Source organism: Globicephala melas, chromosome 4 (genome assembly GCF_963455315.2).
Source record: "Globicephala melas chromosome 4, mGloMel1.2, whole genome shotgun sequence".
NCBI lineage: Eukaryota > Metazoa > Chordata > Mammalia > Artiodactyla > Delphinidae > Globicephala > Globicephala melas.
In genome coordinates this window covers 59,382,770-59,408,740 of record NC_083317.1, presented here as the reverse complement: position 1 = coordinate 59,408,740, position 25,971 = coordinate 59,382,770, and the positions used below count along the sequence as shown (strand labels likewise).

The following is a 25,971-nucleotide window of genomic DNA, read 5'->3' as shown; positions in this document are numbered from 1 at the left end:
CTGTTTTATATGTGTTAGTTTTGTCTTACAAATTATACAATTTTTAATTGAAGTATAGTTGATGTATAATATTACAAGTTACACGTGTATAATATAGTGATCTACAATTTTTAAAGGTTATACTCCATTTGTAGTTATTATAAAATATGCTGTGTTGTACAATATATCATTGTAGCTTATTTTTTTTAACATCTTTATTGGAGTATAATTGCTTGACAATGGTGTGTTAGTTCATTGCAGCTTATTTTATACATAATAGTTTGTACCTGTTAATCCCCTACCCTTATATTGTTCCTCCCTCCTTCCCTCTTCCCACTGGTAACCACTAGTTTGTTCTCTATATCTGTGAGTCTCTTGCTTTTTGTTATATTCACTAGTTTTATTTTTTTTTAGATTCCACATATAACTGCTAACATATAATATTTGTCTTAACCTGGATGACTTACTTCACTACCCAAAATATCCCCCAGGTCCATCCATGTTGTTGCAAATGGCAAATTTTCATTCTTTTTTATGGCTGAGTAATATTCCATTGTATATATGTACTACATATTTTTCCATTCATCTGTTGATGGACACCTAGGTTGCTTCCATATCTTCACAATATCTTGTAAATAATGCTGCTATGAACATTGGGGTGCACATATCTTTTTGAATTAGTGTTTTTGGTTTTTTTGGATATATACCCAGGAGTGGAATTGCTGGGTCATAAGGTAGTTCTATTTTCAGTTTTTTTAGAAGCCTCCCTACTGTTTTCCACAGAGCTACACCAATTTACATTCCCAACAACAGTGTGTGAGTGTTCCCTTTTCTCCACATTCTTGCCAAAATTTTTTATTTGTGTGTGTGTGTTTTAATGATAGCCATTCTGACAGGTGTGAGGTGATTATCTCATTGTGGTTTTGATTTGCATTTCCCCAATGATTGGCTATGTTGAGCATCTTTTCATGTTCCTTTTGGCCACCTGCGTTTCTTCTTTGGAAAAATGTCTATTCAGGTCTTCTGCCCATTTTTTAATCAGATTGTTTGTTTGTTTGTTGATGTTGAATTGTATGAGCTGTTTATATATGTTGGATATTAACCCCTTGTCCGTCGTATCACTTGCCAATATTTTCTTCCATTCAGTAGATTGTCTTTTCATTTTGTTGATGGTTCCCTTTGCTGTCTGAAAACTTTTAAGTTTAATTAGGTCCCATTTGTTTATTTTTGCTTTTGTTTGCTTTAGGAGACAGATCCAAAAAAAAATTGCTATGATTTATGTCAAAGAATGTTCTGCTTATGTTTTCCTCCAGGAATTTTATGGTTTCCCAGCCTTAAATTTAGGTCTTTAATCCATTTTGAGTTTATTTTTGTGTATGGTGTTAGAGGATGTTCTAAGTTTATGCTTTTACATGTAGCTGTCCTGTTTTCCCAGAACCACTTATTGAAGGGGCTGTCTTTTCTCCATTGTATATTTTTGCCTCCTTTGTCATAGATTAATTGACCATAGGTGCATGAGTTTATTTCTGGGCTCTCTATTCTGTTTCACTGATTGATGTGTCTGTTTTTGTGTCAGTATCATACTGTTTTGATCATTGTAGCTTTGTAGTATGGTCTTGAAGTCAAGAAGCATAATTCCTCCAGCTCCACTTTTCTTACTTGAGATTATTTTGGCTATTTGAGGTCTTTAGTGTTTTCACACAAAAATTTTTTTGTTCTAGTTCTGTGAAAAATGCTATTGGTATTTTGATAGGGATTGCATTGAATCTATAGATTGCCTTGGGTAGTATGGTAATTTTAACAATATTGATTCTTCCAATCCAAGAACACAGTATATCTTCCCATCTGTTTGTGTGATCTTCAATTTCTTTTATCAGTTTCTTATAGTTTTCCGAGTATAGGTCTTTTACCTCCCTAGGTAGATTTATTTCTAGGTATTTTATTCTTTTTGATGTGATGGTAAATGGGATTGTTTCCTTAATTTCTCTTTCTGCTAGTTCCTTGTTAGTGTATAGAAATGAAACAGATTTCTGTATATTAATTTTGTAACCTGCAACTTTACTAAATTCATTGATGAGCTCTAGTAGTTTTCTGGTGGTGTCTTTAGGATTTTCTATGCATAGTATCATGTCATCTGCAAACAAGGACAGTTTTGCTTCTTCTTTTCCAATTTGGATTCCTTTTATTTCTTTTTCTTGTCTGATTGCTGTGGGTAGGACTTCCAATACTATGTTAAATAAAAGTGGCAAGAGTGGGCATCCTTGTCCTCTTCCTGATCTTAGAGGAAATGCTTTTAGCTTTTCACCTTTAACACATTTTTGGCCAGAGGCATATTATGGCCACAGGCATTAGTTTCTGCAAAGATCCCCCAGTCAATAATGTGTTAGCTATGGGTTTGTCATATATGGCCTTTATTATGTTGAGGTATGTTCCCTCTATGCTCACTTTCTGGAGAGTTTTTATCGTAAATGGATGTTGAATTCTGTCAAAAGTTTTTCTGCATCTATTGAGATAATCATATGTTTTTTATTTTTCAATTTGTTAATGTGGTGTATCACATTGATTTGTGGATATTGAATTATCCTTGCATCCTTGGAATAAATCACACTTGATCATACTGTATGATTATTTAATGTATTGCTGGAATCAGTTTGCTAATATTTTGTTAAGGACTTTTGCATGTATGTTCATCAGTGACATTGGCCTGTGATGTTCTTTTTTGTGTGATATCTTTGCCTGGTTTTGGTATCAGGGTGATACTGGACTCATAGAATGAGTTTGGAAGTGTTCCTTCCTCTGCAATTTTTTGGGAATAGTTTTAGAAGGATAGCTGTTAACACTTCTCTAAATGTTTGGTAGAATTCATCTGTGAAGCTCTCTGGTCCTGGACTTTTGTTTGTTGGGAGTTTTTAAAATCACTGATTCAATTTCAGTACTGGTAATTGGTCTGTTCAATTTTCTATTTCTTCCTGGTTTCGTTTTGGGAGATTGTACATTTCTAAGAATTTGTCCATTTCTTCTGGGTTGTCCATTTTGTTGTTATATAGCTGTTAGTAGTAGTCTCCTATGACCTTTTGTATTTCTGTGGTGTCAGTTTTAACTTCCCTTTTTCATTTCTGATTTTATTCATTTGGGTCCTCTGCCTTTTTTCTTGGTGAGTTTGGATAAAGGTTTATCAATTTTGTTTGTCTTTTCAAAGAACCAGCTTTAGTTTCATTGATTTTTTTCTATTTTTTTTTTAGTCTCTGTTTCATTAGATACAACTCTAGGATTCCCCTGAAGTGTCTAGGACAATGCCAGACATATAGTAGATATTCAGTAAAAAGTTTTAATTGATTTAATTTTAACTATTAATTTAACAAATATTTATTGGACATTCTATGTGCAGAAACAGTGCTAGCTAGGTAGTAGGGATGAAACAATTGTCAAGTCATACACATTCTCTATCCTATACAGCTTACAGGCTATGAGGGGTAGTGAGAATAAAACAGGCATAACCCTTACAACCTTGGACACCTATGTGGTATAGTTGCAGAATGGTGTTGCACTGAAGAAAACATAGTGCTTCCTCCAAAGAAATTTAAAAATAATTCAAATTTGTTGAACAATCATTAAAGTGGAACCCACTTAGTCTACAGTCATACATTAAAAGTTTAATTTTTCTTCTCCTTGGTTTGTTGTGTTTTTTGTTTTTGCTTTTTAGCTCTCTGAAATTCTCCAGCAGTTTCACAGACCCAAACCCACAGATATCTTCCTCTTTCTCAGCCCCAGGCTGAGCCCTCACTCATTATAGGCATTTGATAGTCGAGGCTCCCCATTCAAGTACAGCCTAATGAAAAACATGGAATGGTTTGTCTTTTTCCTGGTGTACTAGTTTCATTGGGAGAATCAGCTCTTTGGGCTCTCTGTTGATCTCTTCATCTCCTTTGGGATGGGGCAAGGGAGACGCTGTGTCAAAATCAAAGTAAAACTGAGGATTTAAAATCATTTGAAATTGCAGTGGAATAAAGTCTAGACCAGGACATGAGATGTTTGGGTTCTTTTTTTATTTTTTTATTATTTTTTTATTTTAATTTTTGTCTATGTTGGGTCTTCATTTCTGTGCGAGGGCTTTCTCTAGTTGCGGCAAGTGGGGGCCACTCACTATCGCGGCCTCTCTTGTTGCAGAGCACAGGCTCCAGAAGCGCAGACTCAGTAGTTGTGGCTCACGGGCCTAGTTGCTCCGCGGCATGTGGGATCTTCCCAGACCAGGGCTCGAACCCGTGTCCCCTGCATTGGCAGGCAGATTCTCAACCACTGCGCCACCAGGGAAGCCCGATATTTGGGTTCTTATCCAAGCTCTGTAACAAATTTGATCTCAGGGAAGTCACTTTTAGTCTCAATTTCTTCATCTGTAAATAAACCAAGAAGATTGTACAGGTTTCTTGTGGCTCCACAATTATATTTATCTGTTTAAAAATATTTACTGTTCTGTAGATTTGAAACTTTTCAAAATAAGAAGGTGAGGAAAATATTATTTTAGTACTTACTGTGTGAAGGGCAGTGTAGAGATACCATGGGAATAGAGTGGAGACAGACACAATACTACCCACAAAGAGCTCACAGTCTCTGATTTAAACCAGCAAGAAGGACATTCTTTTTTTTTTTTTTTTTTTTTTTGGTGGTACACGGGCCTCTCACTGTTGTGGCCTCTCCCTTTGCGGAGCATAGGCTCCGGACGCGCAGGCTCAACGACCATGGCTCATGGGCCCAGCCGCTCCGCGGCATGTGGGATCTTCCTGGACCGGGGCACGAACCCGTGTCCCCTGCATCGGCAGGCGGACTCCCAACCAGTGCGCCACCAGGGAAGCCCCAAGGACATTCCTGATCAATGGCTTAATCAATGGTGAAGAAACAGCTCGAAGGACTGCAGTTACAGAATACCTACCACTTAATAAACCAGTTCATCAATGGTATTAAATGTACATAAATTAAATTATGAGACTGTATACACACCCATGTGCCCCACCCACCCACCCTTGTAATTCTCCATCCATAATAAGGGCATAATAAGAAAATGCTTTTACCCAAACAAATCAGTATTGTTGGATAGTTTTAAAAATGCATGTACCTGTTTTAAACTTCTATTCTAACATACCCTCAAATCTTCTTCCACCTCAGATCAAAGAACTGATTGTCACTTTTGATGCAGAACTCCGTCTCCTGAGACATCGGAAACTGAAACTAGATACTCAGATGAAATTATCTGACCTGCACCATGTCACATTATTTCAAGAAATGCTTCTCCTGAAGAATTTTGAGAAACAGGAGAACATACTTCAAGAGCGTGTTAATTCATTAGACAAAGAGGAACAGGACATGCAAGTATGAATGGGCAGAAGAGTGCTAGCTGGCTACAGCCTTAGTTATGGAGGGGACTTGATTCTTCTTTTCTTTCTTCTTCTCAACTTAATTTCCCCACTTGTTCTAGTCCACATCTCTTTCTTGTCTTCTCTTCCTCCTCCTTTTCCCCGTTATTCCTGTTTGCTCTCTGTTTTTGGTAGCCGTGCTCAGGGAGGAGTGAATCATACTTTTTAATGAATTTGATCTGATATTTTGTAAGGTAGGAGAATAAATTTTTCAAAAGTGACCCTTATGTTTAGTTTACCTAATTAAAAGTCTGTTTTTGTTGTCAGTAGCTATCATGTGAAGTTGAGTTTTGATTATATATTATCCTTATGAATGAACATACTTGGGAAAGAAGCTGGTAAATTTCTTAAATATTATAGCCAGTTTTAGAGTAATAAATAATTGAATAGCACATGAAATTAAGTTTATTTGTTACATACATGTTAAATTTAAAGAGATTAATTAGACCATCTATCTTTGTCTTAAAAGAAGAAGGATTGTATTAGATAATACATACTCAATAGTGATGTCAATTTTTAGGTATATCAGTTTCACTAAGAGCAGATGTGCCTTTTTGTTTTAGTTATCTTGTATTGATATGAAAAAAACTTTTTTGAGACCACACATGGAAGAATACTAGCTGATATCCACATATCAGTAAAAATTTCAATTTACCTAATTTAATTTCTTGAGGAAGTTAAACGTCAAAGAATCGATCTTATCTGATTCTGAACTTAACTGATTTTTACAAAAGAATTATAAAATTTTAATCAAATAAATGAATGACTCTGCATTCAGAAACATCAGAAATGTAAACTTCTATTAAGAAGCTTAAAAAATGTTTGTAGGCTGTAACCTTACATTGTAATGTACATTGTTCTCTGAACCTGGTTTATCAGAAATATTGATCATTTGTTCTTATTTTTTGTTCGTTTAGTGGAAAATAAATGAAACTCTTAAAGAGATGGAAGAGAAAAAGAATGAAGTCGCCAAGATCCAGGACCAAGAAAAGGCACTCTATGCTGGTTTCCAAGCAGCCCTTGGAGAAAACAATAAATTTGCTAACTTTCTCATGAAGGTACTAAAGAAGAGGATTAAGCGGGTGAAGAAAAAGAAGGTTGAAGGAGATGGTGGTTTGTATTTCTTTTTACGTATGATCCTATTTTTTTCTCATTAGCATGAAATAGAGAAATAACTAAGGGAAATAGTACACCCTTTTATTTCACTACAACATAGACAATGTAGAGGCACTATGGGGTTACAGATGAGAGCATATAAACCTTTAGGTCTCTAACCATCTGGATTGTGTGTGTGTGTGTGTGTGTGTGTGTGTGTGTGTATCTGGTATAAGATATCATAGGATAGTTTAATTTAACAAGAACATCTTTTCATATGTTTATTTGCCACCTGTATATCTTTGGTAAAATGTCTCTTCATGTCTTTTGCCCATGTTTGAATAGGATTGTTTGCTTTGGTACTGTTGAGTTTTGAGAGTTCTTTACATATTACACCTACTAGTCCTTTGTCAGATATGTGGTTTGCAAATATTTTCTCCTGGTCTATAGCTTGTCTTTTCATTCCCTTAACAGAGTTTGCAGAGCAATAGTTTTGAATTTTGTCAGTGTCCAATCTGTCAATTTTTCCCTTAAAATTTTTTTTCTTCTTTTAAATTGAAGTATAATTGATTTACAATGTTGTGTTAATTTCTGCTGTACAGCTAAGTGACTCAGTTATACACATATATACACTTTTTTAATATTCTTTTCCATTATGGTTTATCATAGGATACTGAATATCATTCCCTGTGCTATACAGTAGGACCTTGTTGTTTATCCGTTCCATATATAATAGCTTACATCTGCTAACCCCAACCTCCCACTCCATCTTGCCCCCATCCCCCTCCCTCTTGGCAACTACAAGGCTGTTCTCTATGTCTGTGAGTCTGTTTCTGTTTTGTAGGTAGGTTCATTTGTGTCATATTTTATATTCCACATGTAAGTGATAGCATATGGTATTTGTCTTTCTCTTTCTGAGTTCACTTAGTATGATCATCTCTAGTTGCATCCATGTTGCTGCAGATGGCATTATTTTGTCCTTTTTTATGGCTGAGTAGTATTCCACTGTATATATGTACCACATCTCCTTATTCCATTCATCTGTTGATGGACATTTAGGTTGTTTCCATGTCTTGGCTATTGTGAATAGTGCTGCTATGAACATAGGGGTGCATGTATCTTTCTGGATTAGAGTTTTGTCTGAATATATGCCCAGGAGTGGGATTGCCAGATCATACGGTAATTCTATTTTTAGTTTTCTGAGGAACCTCCATACTATTCCCATAGTGGCTGTACCAACTTATATTCTCACCAAGAGTGTAGGAGAGTTCCTTTTTCTCCACACCCTCTCCAGCATTTGTTATTTATATAGTTTTAATGATGGCCATTCTGAGTGGTATGAGGTGATACCTCATTGTAGTTTTGATTTGCATTTCTCTAATAATTAGTGATGTTGAGCATCTTTTCATGTGCCTATTGTATTTCTTCTTTGGAGAAATGTCTATTTAGGTCTTCTGCCCATTTTTTGATTGGGTTATTTTTTGTTGTTGAGTTGTATGAGCTGTTTGTATACCTTGAGTTTTTCCCTTTTTGGATCTTGTTATGGTGTCAAGTCTGAGAACTCTTTGCCTAGCCCTAGGTCCTAAAGATTTTCTCCTATTTTTTTCTAAAAGTTTTATCATTTTACATTTAAGTCCATGATCCATTTGGAGTTAATTTTTGTATAAGATGTGAGACTTTGGTCAATGTTTTTTTTTCTCCTAGGAATCTCCAATTGTTCTAGCACCATTTGTTGAAAAGGCTGTCTCTCTTCCATTGAATTGCTTTTGATCTTTGTCAAAAATCATTTGGGCCTATTTGTGTGGTTCTATATCTGGGTTTTCTATTCTCTTCTATTGATTTATGTGGCTATCTCTCCACCAATACTATAGTCTTGATTGTAGTAGCTATTGAGTTCTGAAATCGGGTAGACTAATTTCTCCCAGTTTATTCTTCTTTTTCAAAATTGTTTTAGCTATTCCAGCTCTTATATATTTCCATATTTTAGAATTTTTTTTTCCCAACCTACAAAAAATCTTGTTGGAATTTTGATAGCAATTGTGTTAAACTTCTATATCAATCTGGGGAGAATTTGCATCTTTACTGTGTTGAGTCTTCCAATGCATGAACATAGTATGTATTTATGTAAAGCTTTGATTTGTCATCAGCATTGTGTTTTCAACATACAATTCAAGTTCATGTTTTGTTAGATTTACACCAAGGTATTTCCCTTTTTTTTGAGTAATTTTAAAAGGTATATTGCTTTTAATCTTGGTGTCCACATATTCATACTAGTATATAGAAATATAATTGCTTTTTAGATGTTTATCTTATATCTTATAACCTTGCTTATTAGTTTTAGGGGTTTTTGATTGATTCCTTGGGAATTTCTATCTGTAAAAAGGGCCAGTTTTATTTATTTCTGGTCGGTATGCCAATTACCTTTTATTGCCTTATTGCACTGGTTAGAACATCCAGTACTATCTTGAAATAGAGTGCTCAGAGCTGATATCCTTGCCTTAGTCCAATTGTAGGGGGAAAGCATTCAATCTTTCACCATTAAGTCTGCTACCTGTACCATTAAGAAACACCTGTGTTTCATAGTCTTTATCAAGTTCAGAAAGTTCCCCTCTCTTCCTATTTTTCATGAATTTTTATCACGAATGGGTGTTGAATTTTTATCAGATGCTTTACTGTATTGACAATTATGTGATTTTTTTTTCTTTAGCCTGTTAAGATGGTGGATTATATTGGCTGATTACTGATTACCAGATCAGACTAGCATTTCTGAAATAAATCTCCCTTGGTGTGATGTAAAATTCTTTTTATATATTGCTGAATTCTACTTGCTAATATTTTGTTAAGAAATTTTATGTCTCTATTCATGAGGATCATTGTACTGTTTTTGTACTATATCTGGTTTTAGTATCAGGAGAATAATAGCTTCAGAATGTGAATCGGGAAGTCTTCTCTCCTTTTTGATTTTTCTGGAAGATATTGTAAAGAATTTATCGCAATTCTTTATAAATGTTTGGTAAAGTTCTCCAGTGAAACTGTCTGGGCCAATGGATTTCTTCAAGGTAGTTTTAAAATTAGAATTTCAATGTTCTTAATAGTTACAGAACTATTCAAATTATCTATTTTATATTGGGTGAGTTGTAGTAATTTGTATTTTCTGTGGAATTGGTCTATTTCACCTAAGTTAGCAAATTTATGTGCATAGAGATGTTCATTGTATTTCCTTGTTATCCTTTTAATATCTGCAGCGACTGTAGTAATATCACCTGTTGCATTCTCGATATTGGTAAGTTGTTTCTTATCTTCCTATTTTTTTTTCAGTCTTGCTAGAGGTTTGTCAATTCAGTTGATCTTTTTGAGAACAAATCAGCTCTTTGTATAAGTGATTTTCTCTATTATTTTTCTGCTTTCAATTTTATTGATTTCTGTTATTATCTTTACTATTAGCTTCCTTCAGCTTGCTTTGGGTTTATTTTGTACTCCTGTTTTTAGGTTTTGAGGTGGGAGCTTAAATCATTGACTTGAGAATTTTTCTTCTTTTCTAGTTTAGTACTATAATTTCTCTCTCAGCACTGCTTTAGCTGTATTCCACAAATTTTCAAGAGCATTTTCATTTCCATTCAGGTCAATGTAGTTTTAAAATTTACATTGTGACTTCTGGGTCCCATCGATTATATACAAGTGTGTTGTGTAGGTCCAAGTGTTTTGAGATTTTCCTGTTATCTTTCTGTTATTGAGTTCTAGTTTGATTCCATTGTGGTCAGAGAACACACTTTGTATGATTTCAGTTCTTTTATATTTGTTGAGATTTGTTTTATGGTCTGACATACGGTCAATCTTGGTGTATGTTCTGTGGGCACTTGCAAAGAATGTATATTGTGCTGTTTTGTGTGAAGTGTTTTATTACTGTTAGTTAGATTCTACTGATTGATGATACTGTTCAGGTCTTCTATATCCTTGCTGATTTTCTGTATAGTTTTTGCATCAAATGTTGAGGGAGGGGGTGTTGAAGTCTCCAAATAGAATCATGGATTTGTCTATTTCTCCTTTCATTTTTGTCAGTTTTTGCTTCACATATTTTGCAGCTCTGTTGTTTTATGAATACACATTTAATATTGCTATGTCTTCTTGATGGATTGACACTTTTATCATTATATAAGGTCTTTTTCTGTCTTGGGTAATTTTCTTTGCTCTGAAGTCTATTTATCTTATATTAGTATAGCCAGTCTTGCTTTGCTTTGATTAATAGTTGCATAATATGCCTTTCCCCTCCTTTTAATTTCAACTTGACTATATAATTATATTAGAAATGAATTTCTGATAGACAGCATATGGTCAAATAATGTTTTTCATCCACTCTGTCTTCTAATTGGTATATTGATCCACTTACATTTGATATATTAGGGCTTAAGTCTGCCATTTTATTTTTTATTTGTTCTTATTCTCTGTTTTCTGTGTTTGTTCTTTTTCCTACCTTCCTGTGGGTTACTTGAACATTTTTTTTAGAATTCCATTTTAATTTTCTCTAGCACTTTTTAATGTATGTCTTTGTATACTTTTTTTAGTGGTTGCTCTATATATTATTGATATATTATATATACATAATTTATCCCAGTCCACCAGTGTCATCATTTTACCAGTTTAAGTCAAGTATAGAATCCTTGTCTACCTTTACATCTCTTTATCCTTCCTATTTATAATATGCTTGTCTTAAATATTTCCTCTACATACATCTAGAACCATATCAGATAATGTTATAATTTTTGCTTCAATTATCAAACATAATTTAAACACTTGGAGGAGGAAAGCCTATTGTATTTATTCATGTTTCTGCTCCAAGTTTCCTGTTTTAAAAAATAATTTTCCTTCTGTGTAAAGAATTTCTTTTATCCATTCTTTTAGGGCAGGTATACTAGTGGCAATTTCTTAAATTTTCCTATAGTCTGAGTATGTCTTGATTTCTCCTCTTTTTCTGAAAGGCATTTTCACTGGGTATAGGATTGTAGGTTGGCATTTCTTTTCTTTCAGCATTTGAAAAATATTGTGCCAATTCCTTCTGGTCTCCATAGTTTCTGATGAGAAACCCTCTGATATTCAAATTGCTTATCCCCTTTTCTCTGTTTGCCTTCAAGATTTTTTTCTCTTTAGTTTTCAGAAGTTTGACTGTGATGAGTCTTAGTGTAGATTTTTTTTTGGATTTATCCTCTTTGGAATTCATTCAACTTATCCGTAGGTTTATGTCCAAATTTGAGAAGTTTTCAGCCATTATTTCTTCAAGTCCTTTTAAAGACCCCCTCTTTTCCTCACTCCTTCATGTGACTCTGATGGCATGAATGTTAGACCTTTCATTATGGTTCCATAGGCCCCTGAGGCTCTGGGGTTTGGATTCTGTTTGTTTTTCCAGTTTGTTTTCTCTCTGTTGTTCAAACTGGCTACTTTCTACTGTTCTTTCTTCAGGTTCACTGATTCATTTCTCTGTCCCCTCCTTCCTGCTGTTGAACCCATCCATTAGTTTCTATTCTAATTATTGTATATTTCAGTTCTAAAATTTCCATTTAGTTCTTCTTTATACAAATAAATAGGCTGAGACTATTTCTTTGAGGCATTGCATTTTTTCATTTGCTTCAAGTGTGTTCATAATTGCTCATTGAAGCATTTTTATCTTGCCTGTTTAAAGTACTTTGTCAGATAATTCTAACATTTCTGTCATCTTAGTGTTAACATTTATTGGTTGTCTTTTCTCATTCAGTTGGATATATTCTTGGTTCTTGGTATGATGCATGACTTTCAGTTGAGAGCTGGAGACGTTCATATTATGTATGAGATTCTGTATCTTATTTAAATCTTCTGGCTTACTTGTTTACTTGGCTTTCTCTAACACTGCCAGAGGAAGGAGTGGGTGCATCCTCCTTACTGCCAGGTGGAGGTACTCAGCCTTTTTTTTAACCCAAGGGAAGGGAGATCTCCTTACTATTGTTGTGTGCAGATGGGAGTCCCAGCTCCCCACAGAATCTCTACTGACAGCATGGTGAGGTCATTTGGCTAGAGAGAGCAGGTTCTGGTTGGGCCTTTCTTTATCTGCACCTGTTGGTGTTTCAGGTTTCTTAGTCTTCTCCACCTCTGAGATACAGGGCAAAAAAGAAGGCCCAAGGAACTCACCACAGTGTTGTTCCTCAGGGTTCGAAGTGCATTAGTAGGTCTGCTGCCTTCTCCCCACTTCTCAGAGTCTTCTTGTGTTTGTTTTACATATAATGTCCAGGGGTTTGGGCTGTATTTAGTGGGAGGAATAGGGGAAGTAGATCTGCTTCATTTTCTTGAAAACAGAAATCTATGTAAGAATTTTAAAGCCTAATTTTAAACTTTGCTGATTTATTCCATAAGGTGGTACAGATCACTTGTAGTCATTTTAAGAGACATTTTAATTAAATTAATTAATTAATTTATTTATTTTTGGCTGCGTTGGGTCTTTGTTGCTGGGTGCAGGTTTTCTCTAGTTGTGGTGAGTGAGGGCTACTCTTTGTTGCGGTGTGTGGGTTTCTAATTGCGGTGGCTTCTCTTGTTGCGGAGCACGGGCTCTAGGCATGCGGGCTTCAGTAGTTGTGGCTCGTGGGCTCTACAGTGCAGTCTCAGTAATTGTGGCGCACAGGCTTAGTTGCTCCGCAGCACATGGGACCATCCTGGACCAGGGCTCGAACACATGTCCCATGTATTGGCAGGCGGATTCTTAACCACTGTGCCACCAGGAAAGTTCTGAGACATTTTAATTTAACAAATCTTCTAGTGAGTATAAGGTCCACTTCTTATCTCTGTTTTTTGATGTTCCATATAATAGAAATTGCCACATGGGCTCAAGGTGTTTTAAAAGAAAATGGGGTTAGAGTTGAGTGGGGGAGGTCTACAATTCCTTATCCAAAACTCTTGGGAGCAGATGTACTTTAGTATTCAAAAAATTTTATAAAATATATTAAATATGACATTGTTAAAGGAAAAAATCATTCATGACACTTGTTAAGAATAAGGCAGACTTTATTCAGGGAGATCACTATAATGGAATTTTATAGTAGGGGAGAGATCAGCTCAACTCTGAATACAACAAGGCAAGTGGAGATTTATAGCCAAGGAGCATGGTCAGGGTTAGTTGATAGAAAATTACTAAGAGGTAGGGTAATTCTTTGCTAAACTGACCTAACAGGGTTTCTGTTGAAGGCAGGCCAGAGTGATAAGATATTGAGGGTAGGGAATAAGGAATTTGACTAGCTATCAAGGGTGGGGAATTACTCAGCAGGACTCTTGCTAAAACTGAACCAAATGGGCCCAGGACAGAGCCCATTTAGTTCAAAGTCAAGCACTAGTCAGAGGACTCAGAGGAGTCTGACTCAAGTTTGGTTAAAGGCGAGAGTCTTTGTCAACTAACACCCCCAGCAGGGTTTGGTGCAGAATCTCTAAATCAGACGTCGTAATACTTCTGCAGCAAGACATGAATATTCACACTAAGTAGGTTAAGTGAAGATTATAAATGGTATTACTTCGGTTCAGAGAAGTTATGAAAAACCTTCTCTGTTTTCAGAGCACTGTGGTTTAGGAATTGTGGACTGTATAACCAAGCGTGTGTTAGGTGGGTCACAGCATAAGCAGCTTGGCAGCCTCTCTGACTCAATGCATTGAAATTAATTGCACAACCTTCTGCAGGCATTTGAGTTTGTGGTCTCTGTATCCGTAACCATTTAAAATTCTTCTAAAAATACTGAATAATTTCCTTATTTACCTGTTGTTTCCCTAGTAACTAACTCATTGAAAAATGATTTATTTTTAAAGTCTTAACACAGGAACTTCTCTGCTTATTAACAATGTTTCCCTCTCTCCTCAGATGAAGATGAAGAAAGTGATGAATCAAGTGAAGAAGAATCCAGCTTGGAGAGTGATGAGGATGAGTCTGGATCTGAAGATGAGGTTTTTGATGATTCTATCTGCCCAACAAGTAAGTGGGATAAAACCATGCATTCTCTGTTACGTGTGACTGTGGATTGATAATACCAAAAATTCCCTTTTATTGGTTTCTCGATTGTCTCATAATGATATTTAAGGAAAGGATGGCTTAATATGTATGAAGTATAGTCTAATGGATACTCTTTGGGGCTCTCTGGACAATTAATTTTCTGTTTCTTGAGGCAGATATTTATAAGTACTCAATTAAATAATCTGCAATCTCTAGTTGATTCAGAGTCATAAATTATGCAGAAAGTTTCATTTTATAGAGAAACAGAAGATTTATATATAAAAATATATATTTAAGTATATTTTTATAAAGCTCTTCCTTTTTGCCAAACCATTCAGTTTTCATATTTCAAACCTGTTTTGTAAGGGCAATTTTTACGTTTCCTGGAGATGCTTGGTGAAACCAGTCTGAAATATTCTTACAGTCCAATATTCTTATAGTCCAGACCAATATTCTTACAGGCTCAATACATGAATGGCTCAGTAGGAAAACTGTTTCTTCTTGATCTGAAATTACTTTCCTAGGTATTTCATATCAATTATAAATCAAATTTTAAAGTCAAATAAAGTTTAAATCTTGTTTTGATTTTGAAAATAAGAATCTTAAAATCATATTTGTGAGTGGAAGAAAGCTAGAAAATCTTGTAGTGCAACTTGTTATCTTATAGCAGGATTAAACGGCTTGAACAAAGGCTCACAGTTAGTTTAGTGGTAGAACTTGGGATGGAGCTATGGTTCCTAAATTCCATTGTAGTGATCCATTATATTTTCACATTCTTTATCAATTACTCAGTGGATAAATGTGGCTGTCAGTGTGATATAGTGGAAATTAATACAGAGGTACTGTACTTGAATCCCATTCTGTCACATATCAGCTGTGTGACCTCTCTGAGGCTTACGGTGGTCGGGTGGTCGTGACCTATAAAATGGGAACAACAGTCTCTACCTTGCAGGGCCTGTGAGCCTTGAATGAGATAAGGTACATAAAGGACCCAGCACCGAGCCTGGCTCAGAGCACTGCTCAGAACATCAATACTAGTATCATAACCACTATCATGATTATTAATACCATTAATAATTTCTACCCAGAATAATTTCTACCTGGAGCCCTAAGTATGATGGAACCTTGCTGGAGTAGATGGACATTAATAATTCTGAAGCTCCAAAGTCCACACTTATTGTATTACTACATTCCCTAACAAATGGGGCTGCTTTGCTGTTTTGACTGTCTTTTCAGATTGTGATAAGGGTCTCTTTGAACTGGCCCTTCAACTTCGAGAGAAAAGGCTGGACATTGAAGAGGCCTTAGTTGAAGAAAAGAAAGTGATCGATAACCTCAGAAAGGAATATGATACATTGTCCAAAAAAGTATGTTGGTCTGCCCTTCTCAGGTCTGTTCATCCTCTCCCAACAAGCTACATCTCCTTGCAGCTATAATATTGCTATTTCATAGCAATGGCATGAGTTAGGACTTCTTGTAAGAGAACAGACATTTCCCATGTTATATCCATTTACAGTTGTGGTTGAGGGGCCATTGCTCTTTTAATGACTGGGACTTTCTTTATCTAAATCACTGGCCTCCAAACTTTTTTGATTACATACTTCTATAAGTAAAAAAATTGTGGAGCACATATTACCACAATAAATGTATATTTATTTATAAATTATATACATGAACTATTATACTAATATATTTTATGTATTATGAAACATTTGCAAAAAACAGAAATTAACAAGAATAAGATAAAAGTAAATAGAAATTGAAACTTCTTTCCGGACCCCAGTAGATGACTTTGAAAGTCTGGGGTGTATGCATTCCATGTGGGAGGCCACTAAGCTAAACTTCTGGTACAATTATAGTGATTTTTCTGCTGTATCTGCTCAGTTTCCCTCTTAAGTACTCTTTCCTAGAGCAGCATCACTTGACTCATATTCAGAAATATTTTTGATAGATTGCTTCTCCTCTTGAACAAGGAAATGATTTGGAAAACTTTCTAGTATTTTAGGAGATGAAGCTATGTGCTTTAGAAATACTGTAGTTAGTAGTTTCATTACTTTAAAGGGCTTTTTTCTCTAGTTTATTGATGTCATTATGACCAAATGAGATTTGAACCATCCTGACAAAGACATTCCAGGCTGAGAGATGCTTTTTTTTTTTTTTTTTTGCGGTACGCGGGCCTCTCACTGTTGTGGCCTCTCCCATTGCGGAGCACAGGCTCCGGACACGCAGGCTCAGCAGCCATGGCTCACGGGCCCAGCCACTCTGCGGCATGTGGGATCTTCCCGGACCGGGGCACTGCACCAGGGAAGCCCTGAGGGATGCTTTTACTGCAGAAAACAAAAGGGAGATGGGGACAAGTCTTCTGAGTTTTCATTAACAAAACCTATACAACTCTGGGGTCATTAGAACAATTGAAAAAGTGGTGTGGATCATGACTTAGCAGGAAGAGAATAATATATATTGCTGGGCTGCAGACTGGGATCGTCCGTTTAATCACAGTCCAACAAAGCAGATCCAGCTCATGCTTTTGCTTCCTCCCAGAAAGGCTTCATTTACCACCTCGGGTATATATTCAGTGAATCTTTTCAGCATCTCACACATGGGGCTTTCCACAGGTCAAGATTGTGGCAACTAATCTGAACATGGCCGAGGAGGCCCTGGAGGCTTATCAGCGTGAGAAGCAGCAGCGGTTGAATGAGCTGCTGGTTGTGATTCCTCTCAAGCTCCACCAGGTGACGGGTCTGAGAGGTTGCCCCACCCTGTCTGAGCAGGAAAGCCATTTGACACTCAGGCTTTTCCAGAGAAAAATTCATGGGCCACTAGGGGGCAGAAGTGCAGTCCTTGTGAGAAATCTACCTGTAGAATGACACCCCAACTTTTCTTACCCCTTCTGAGATTGTTATAAAAGCATAATATGAAAACATGTATATTTCCCTGTGGTCCATTATCACTTTGAAAGTTGAATCATTTCAAGTCTGAAGAAATGAGAAGCCTAGGACTTAAGGGAATGGCTTGGAGTTTGAAATGTTGGCTCTTGGGCACATGTCGCTTTTCACACCATCTTTAAGTAGACATGAACTAATGATGCAAGAAGTAGCTTCACTTAATCTCTACTTGTTAATGAGGGAGGTTAAGATAAAAGGAAAATATTCTTTCTCTTTTTTCCCTCTCTTTGTTCATCTCTATATCCCGCTCAAACTACAACTTACATTAAAATGCAGAGATCATATCAGCAAAGTACCATGTTTTGTCACGTAAATAGAGAAAGCTGTATGTTAGAAAAAAAACCTAAGGTCAGCCTTACATACATCTTGTTTAGCCTGAACCAAACAGGATTAGCGATCTGTAGCAATTTGCCTAATATGCCAACCCTGAAATGTCCGTTCCATCCTTATGCAGTAGATATCAAGCATGGTCTTTTTGGAAAGAAGTGCTGTCCCAGAGGGACATAATGTGACTTCTATTTGAAAGTGGCTTCCTGCTTTTACCTTACTCAGTGGTGACAAGGGACAGAGAAAGAAGTGTTTCCCTTATGCTTTCCATGACCTTCAATTTAGCTTGGTCTTTGTCTATTTTGATTTGTTTTGTTTTGCTTTCGTAGATAGAGTATGTGGTATTCGGAGAAATACCTAGTGATCTTTCTGGAACTTTGGTCTTTTCGAACCACTCCTTGGGACGACTGCAAGAACGAATTGTCCAGCTCCACGAGGAAAATTCCCAGCAGCAAAAACTTAACAAAGATTGCCGGGAACGGCGTAAACAGCTCATCCGAGAAAAGAGAGAGATGGCCAAAACTATACAGAGTGAGTATTAAGCCCGTGGCTTATTTAGTAATATTTATTGATTAGAGAGGGAACTGTCAAGTGACAATCTCCAACTTTGAAAAGAGTAGGTCATCACAGATCGGAACCACTGAGAGGAAATAACACCTTCCCGTCTTCCCACTTACTCTCTCTCCTGATTCTATCAAAAGATCATTCTCCTATTTTAAAAGGATAAATATTTTGTCATAGAAATAGTTTCTCGCAATTTTTAAAGGTTTTATGTATAATAAATTATAGAATGATACAGCAATAGCCCCTGTACCCACTAGCAAGCTTAAGAAATAAGCATTGAAGATACAACTGAAGGCCCTTCTCCTTATAATACTGTTCTGCTCTCTCCTTCCCCAGAATCAACCACCAGGCACGTCTGTATACATATGGATGTATCCACACACAGTATACAAAGTGCCTTTGTATGTTTTTAACTGTAATATAATATTATTCCTATCATTTTGCAGTTCACTTTATTAAACCAGTTTTTGAGAGTAATCCGTATTGCTACAGATAATTACTCATTTTAACTGGTACTACAATATTCCATTGTAGGACTATAAGAGTTTTTCTTCAGTCTCCTGTGGATGGATATTTAGGGTACTTGTAATTTTTCATGATCACAGGCAGTGTTACAGTGAACCTTCTTGTACATGTCTCCCCGTGCATGCGTGGAAGGAGGTGAGTCCCCAGGACTGGGGGCTCTGGGTGTGTGTGCATTTTCCGCTCTCCTGGGTATTGTCAAGTTGCCCTCCAAAGTGGCTGTACCCTTTTCTCACCCTTGGCAGTGTGAGAATTTCCTGGGCTCCATAGTCTAATCAACACTTAATACTGCTAGACTTTCATATTTCTGCCAACCTCGTAGATGTTAAAATTGTATTTCACTGTTTCCTGAAGTCCTTGAGGTTGAATGTCTTCACATAGCTTATTTGCTGTTTATTTGTGTTTCCTTTTCTTGCCTGTCATACACTTTGCCCATTTTTTTACTTGTTTTTTTTATTTTATTGATTGTAGGGAGTTTTTTCCTATATTTTATGTCTTTCTTTGTCCATTACATTCACTTCGAATCTTTTCTAATATGTGTCTCGCCTTTTTACTTTATTTACTGTATCTTTTTGGGATACAGACATTTAAAAATCTCAATGTAATTAATTTTATCAATCTATTTATAGTTTGTTCATTGTGTGTGTGTGTGTGTGTGTCTTAAGAAATCCTTTCCTATTCTGAGGTCACAAAGATATTTTTCTATCGTTTCTTCTATTAGTAGTGTTCCTCACATTTACGTTCTTAATTCAGATGGAACTGAGGTGTATAGTATAAGATGTATGGAGTAAAGACAATTCTCTTAAAATACCTTTTGAATATTTGATATATGGAACATATGTGTAAGTGATGAAGTATTCCAACTTTAATAATAATATTACCAATACTATAATAGCATCTACCTTAATGCCACAGACCTGTACACTTTAAAGATTAAAATGGTACATTTTGTTATGTGTATTTTACCACAATTGAATAATATTTTTTAAAAGAAAATTTGAAAAAGAAAAATAATGGGAAGAATATAGCGGTCAGTCAATCCAAGTTGCTTGGATTTGTAGAGGTCAGTTTCTAATGAGTGATGATGGTTCTACCCTCATGGGTGGCTGGATTATAAAATTTTAAAATACATGTTAGGACTCTATGTTTGAATAACACTTATTTGAGACATAGAGTTTTCTCAGGTATAAACCTTGAGGCCCCAATGTTTCTCACGTACTTCACATTCCTTTGGCTTCTGTAGCCTGTGAATGTTGTTTATATTTGGAAATACTATTTGTCAAACCAAGGAACAAACTAGTATGAAAATGAGGAAAGCAGCTTATTTCCATCTGAATAACCTCGCAGTTTGGAAAAATGTGTGAAGAAGATGAAATGAAGTATTCACATTTCTGGAATGTTAGTTGAAATCAAAAAAAAAAAAAAGTCCCATGTGGTTCAAGTTTTATTCAGTGACTTTGAGTTCTTCTCCTACCCCCGGTCCATTTTCTGAAAGCAAGTTGTGAGTCTGGTTAAAGACTGATCTCCTAATTCAGAAGGTGAAGCTAGGAGTGGTTCCTTTACTGTATCTCACAAATGCTTACCAGTGATGAGAAACACCACAGTCACTCACTGTTGCCTGCCTCCATCCCTAGACCCAATGGGGAAGAAGAGGAGAGTCTAGAACATGGGGTGGGGAGAGCACAGCTTGCAGCCATGGGGACAGAGGATAGGGAGTGTTCCAGAAGCCTTTATGTGCCCAAGGAACACTAGCTGGCCTGAGTCAGGAGAAGGGTGTTGTTAGGCTGGTTCCACAGTGGCGAGGACCAGAGTCCATGTCCTAGTACATGAGGCTGCCTTGGGAGAGGGGACCCTGTTATATGGGGCTAGCTGGGGGAAGTCAAGGTTCTTACTGAGGGAGGCCAAGCAGGCAGCCACAGGCTAGCCACACATGTGCCAATAATCCAGTCATTTCATTTGCATCACTGATTATCATGGCCACTGCATGACACAAGTCCATGGGGCGCCACTCACGTAGAATAGAAATGAATAACCCTCCCTGGATTGTGCAAAATGGCAGCCATGCTGATTATACCATTATCATTCAGCCATAACGATTATACCTGAATACAAATTCCTGTACTGTAACAGAATTGCATCATCTTGTTACACCTTAGGGCCTTCAGACTTCACTTAGGGGACTCTGGTGACTGAGAAAATCTTGTTACAAGATTACACTTTCTTGGGGAGCTCAGACTCCACAAATGGAATTTTCTCCAGGTTTTCCAGTGTTCACATGTTAAGGAAACACAGTAAACAAAAGTAAAACATATTACATGTTAGATGGAGAGGATTGTTAAGAAGAAAAAATTAGAAAGGGACTGGGAAAGGGTGCTGAGGTCCATAGGAAGCCAGGGAAGAGCTCCCTGGAAAGGTGATATACTTACTAAGATGTGGTTCTCCCTGGTTAGGGGACAAATTACATTTGGTTACACCTTCAGAAATGGGTGTTTTGGAAATAAGTCTTTCACCAGTCTCACAACTTGTTTTCAGAAAATGGGCTGTGTGGAGTGAGTCATGTGGCTATTCGGGAAGAGAATTCCAGACAATTCCATACGAGAATATCCAAGTGAGCCCGGCAATGTTTGAGAAGGTTGAGAAAAAGATGTCTGGAGTGAATGAGGAGAGAGGTGTGGGAAAGGAGGTGGGAGAGATAATAGGGGCAGGGCAGGACAGGTAGGACCTTGTGAACCACTGCAAGGATTTTAATATTTTTACTTGGAATAAGATGGAAACTTCTGTTCAGTGACTGTTCTATTCTCAACACCAGATGTTATAGAGATCAGTAATAAAAAATTAAAAACTGAAGGCTTCATAATCCCATTTGGGCCCATGAATAATCTGAGGAGGGGCAGATCAGAAGGTGTAGCCAGTTGGGAAAGATGAGTCCCTTTTACACAGGAATTTGAAGTAGATGAAAAGACAAGAGAGCAATGTGCATTCTAAGTGAGGAAAGTTGTAGGTGAAAAGTCACAGAGGAAAACCCAACTGGTAACGTAAAATCTCTTATCATCTTCCTGCAAAAGCTGTTCCTCAGAATGGTAGTGGTATTGGTATTATTCATTTAATAACAGTGGGATCTGGTGAACAACCTGACAGTGACTGTCTTCTTTTAGAAATGGAAGAAACAGTCAATCAACTAATGGTCAGCAAGTTTGGCCGTGTGGTCAACCTAGAAGCCCTTCAGACACTTTCTGTGAATACAACACTTGAAGAACTAAAGATCAAGAAACTTCGAAAGGAGCTATCAAACGCAAAGGAAATGAAGATGTGGGAGGTTAGGATGAGAGGGCAGGTGATCCACTGGGTGGAGGCAAGGACTCCTGGTGAGCTTTCAGTGGTTCCTGCGAAGCATCTGTACACCTGGAGGCACGTGTGTGAGCCCCACTTGGTTCCTCCATGATCTTAAGCCTGTCTCGGCTTTCTTACCATTCACTTAGTTGAGCCACTGGTCTATCTTGGGATGAAAGCACTAGCATTGGGTCTGGGATCCAGGATTCATGTAAATATGATGGCAAAATGGCATGAAAGATTACAGACAGATTCTACTCTGAGGTCTGCATTAATGTATAAACGTTCTAATAGTGTTAGACATGAACTGCTATACTCTGAGGACCTAATTGTATTATTCTAAATAGCTTTTGATGCTATTTCCATTCTGGAAATTAGAAAAACATCTCTGAGTAATACATTTTATAACAAAGTATCTACTATTTAGCTGGTAGGGTCTTAGAAGGTATTCAATGCCTACACTGTTCCCGGAGCCATGAGATGAGGCAGTACCCCAGTGACAGCCTGATTCAGAGACAGGAACTTTTACAGAGATTTTATAAGCCCACAAATAATTATGGCTTCTCCAGTTTTCTGTCTTCACAGTAGACAGGGAAGGAGGAGAGGTTCCTAGCGCTAATCATTTTTTTTTTAAATATTTATTTATTTTCCTTATTTGTTTTTTGGCTGCCTCAGGTCTTAGTTGCAGCACACGGGGTCTTTGTTGAGGCATGCGGGATTTTTTTGTGACGGCGCAAGGTCTGCTCGGGTTTCTCTCTAGTTGTGCCGTGAGGGTTTTCTCTCTCTCTAGTTGTGGCGCGCCGGGCTCCAGGGCACGTGGGCTCTGTAGTTTGCTGCGCGTGGGCTCTAGTTGATGCGCGCAAACTCAATTGTTGTGGTGCGTGGGCTTGCCCCATGGCATGTGGGATTGAACCTGTGTCCCCTGCACTGGAAGGCGGATTCTTTACCACTGGACCACCAGGGAAGTCCCTCCTAGTGCTATCTTGTCTCATCGAAGATTTGCCACTGTACCGTGAAGAAACAAATTACTTCAGTGTTCGTGTCAGTGGGATGGTCCCTATCAGGGTAGTGCTGGAGATAATATGTGCTATCTAAAATAATTTGTTGGAGTAGTAGAACAAAGGAAAGCCACTGGCACATGTATGGCCATTCAAGCGGGTCACCTTGAGGATCCTGGGCCAAGACTGGGGAAAAAGCAATACAGGAACATTTCCTGCTTAAAGGATCATTCTCCCTTTTAATGAATGAATACCATCACTCAGTATGCACCCTAATGTCATTGCTCAACAATGGAGTGATGTCTATCTTATTTTTACCTACTTTCATCCTGCTTACATTCTTCTTTAATCAAACCAGACCCAGTGCACTTGCTTCTGATATTATTGGCTTATTGTATTTTTCTATGTGCACATCACTCCATTTGCCTGGTGGTTTTGATCAAATCATTCATTTTTCTCTGCTTCCTCATTCACTTAATCCATTTTGCATCTTTCTGCCCCGGTAGGAAAAGATTGCTCAAATGCGACGGGAATTGATGATGAAGACAAAAGAACACACCAAAAAACTTCATCAGATGAATGATTTATGTACTGAAAAGAAGCAACTTGATTCTCAGTTGAATATTCTACAGAACCAACAGGTATGTTCCTTTTCTTCAGACCTTTCGTCAGAATTGGGGATGTTCTATAAAGGGAATATCAAGTGCTGGCTTTTAAACAAACCTTGATCTTGGACGTTTCTGGCCCACTTGGGTCCCTGAGGACAGAGTTGATACCGTCTCTATTAAAATGAGCCTGAGGGACTAGCTTTACTGTATGCCTACTGGGTACCATGAATTCATACAAGTACTAATTAAGGGATTTGCCTTGGCCCTTGCAGACGTAGGGTTACTTAGGTATAAATAATGACATCAACATGCTCCCTGAATTTGGTGTCAAACATCCATTTCCAATACAGGTTTACTTCCTTTGACCTACAGGGGGCCTCCTGAATTATGGGAGGCCACATGTTACTTATTAAAACACTTGTTACTTTTTAGGGCTTTCAACTTGCTTTTATATAATATTTATTGAGGCTAACCTAGTAGTACTTAATACAGCATGTGGTGGATAATACTTATTTATAAAGTTTCACCCTATTTAAGCCTTGCCTTCTAGGGATATAACACATGTATGGCATATTCTGAACTATGTGCTATAATCTTTTAATAGTACCTGCAAAAATGCTGGGTTTTTTTTTTCTCTTGGTTTTCTTTACGCGCCCAGGAAATGTTCTAAGCCAGGGGTTCTCAAAGTGTGGTTCCCCCAGATGTACAGAATCGGAGGCTGTGGGGGAGGGGTCCAGCAATCTAGAACAAGCCTTCCAGCTGATTCAGCTGCATGCTAGAGCTGAAGAATCACTGGTCTAAGCAAAAGTCCAAAAGAAAGAATGAATAAGAGGCTCTGGGAGGTTTACAACTAAAATAGAGAGGAAGCCTAGACTCTGAATATCAAAGGCCCTTTAGCCACTACAGAATTATTGAATGAAGTGTCACAGCAGTGTTCAAGAGCAGTGATGCCTAGACAGACTCTTCACAGAGTCGTCAGGGAGTAAACATCTGTTGACTTGATGTGCTTGGAACGTCCAGATACCTTGGAGAGGAAAGAGTTTGGAGGCAGATCAGTTGACTGGGAAAGGGAGTTAATTGTGTAGGTGTCTTTACATAGTATATCTTTATATATATATATAGCTTTACATGTATGGTCTCTTTCCATTGGCTGTCTCATTGAATCTTCAAAATACCACTTTCCAAAGCTCAGAGTGGTGAAGTAACGTGCTCATGCTCTCAGAGCTAATACGTGGGGAAGTTTCTTTTTTTTAACATCTTTATTGGAGTATAATTGCTTTACAATGGTGTGTTAGTTTCTGTGTATAACAAAGTGAATCAGCTATACGTATACATATATCCCCATATCCCCTCCCTCTTGCATCTCCCTCCCACCCCTCTAGGTGGTCACAAAGCACCGAGCTGATCTCCCTGTGCTGTGCGGCTGCTTCCCACTAGCTATCTATTTTACATTTGGTAGTGTATATATGTCCATGCCACTCTCTCACTTCATCCCAGCTTACCCTTCCCCCTCCCCGTGTCCTCAAGTCCATTTTCTACGTCTGCGTCTTTATTCCTGTCCTGCCCCTAGGTTCTTCAGAACCATTTTTTTTTTTAGATTCCATATATATGTGTTAGCATATGGTATTTGTTTTTCTCTTTCTGACTTACTTCACTCTGTATGACAGACTTTAGGTCCACTGACCTCACTACAAATAACTGTTTCGTTCCTTTTTATGGCTGAGTAATATGCCATTGTATAAATGTGCCACATCATCTTTATCCATTCATCTGCTGATGGACACTTAGGTTGCTTCCACGTCCCTGCTATTGTAAATAGAGCTGCAGTGAACGGGAAGTTTGTTTTTAAACTGGGGGCTTTCTGACTCCATAGCTATTACTCTTACAACAATCTAGGCATGGATTGGGATGAAGATGGCAAGGACAAAAAACCAACAGTCAAAGACATTTCAAAGTAAGAAGAGCCAAAATTTGTTTGGATATGGTAAAGAGAATGAGGGAAAAGCTAAGGTGACTTCAGAGTGACCGTCTGGACTGACTGCGCATGAGGGGCCGTGCATTTAGCTATAAGTAACCAAAAGCCCCACTTTTGAAGAGTAGCTTAAACAAATAGGGGTGCTTTTCCTCACTTAACAAGAAGTCTGCAGGAGATGACTGAGGGGTTTTAGTTTAGTGGGGCTGTGATGTCAGGGCCAGTATCTC

At 37.5% G+C, this 25,971-nt stretch overlaps 1 protein-coding gene across 1 annotated transcript in view; it reads left to right on the top strand.

The window, feature by feature from the left end:
- CFAP44 (cilia and flagella associated protein 44) overlaps positions 1 to 25,971 on the top strand; it is a 133,832-nt gene that overhangs the window by 106,110 nt on the left and 1,751 nt on the right. The window contains exons 27-34 of the mRNA XM_060298054.1: positions 5,140 to 5,343; positions 6,305 to 6,500; positions 14,347 to 14,457; positions 15,712 to 15,842; positions 17,091 to 17,207; positions 18,077 to 18,278; positions 21,989 to 22,149; positions 23,668 to 23,802. Coding sequence (XP_060154037.1) covers positions 5,140 to 5,343; positions 6,305 to 6,500; positions 14,347 to 14,457; positions 15,712 to 15,842; positions 17,091 to 17,207; positions 18,077 to 18,278; positions 21,989 to 22,149; positions 23,668 to 23,802 — 1,257 coding nt within the window. The remainder of the gene's footprint in view (positions 1 to 5,139; positions 5,344 to 6,304; positions 6,501 to 14,346; positions 14,458 to 15,711; positions 15,843 to 17,090; positions 17,208 to 18,076; positions 18,279 to 21,988; positions 22,150 to 23,667; positions 23,803 to 25,971) is intronic.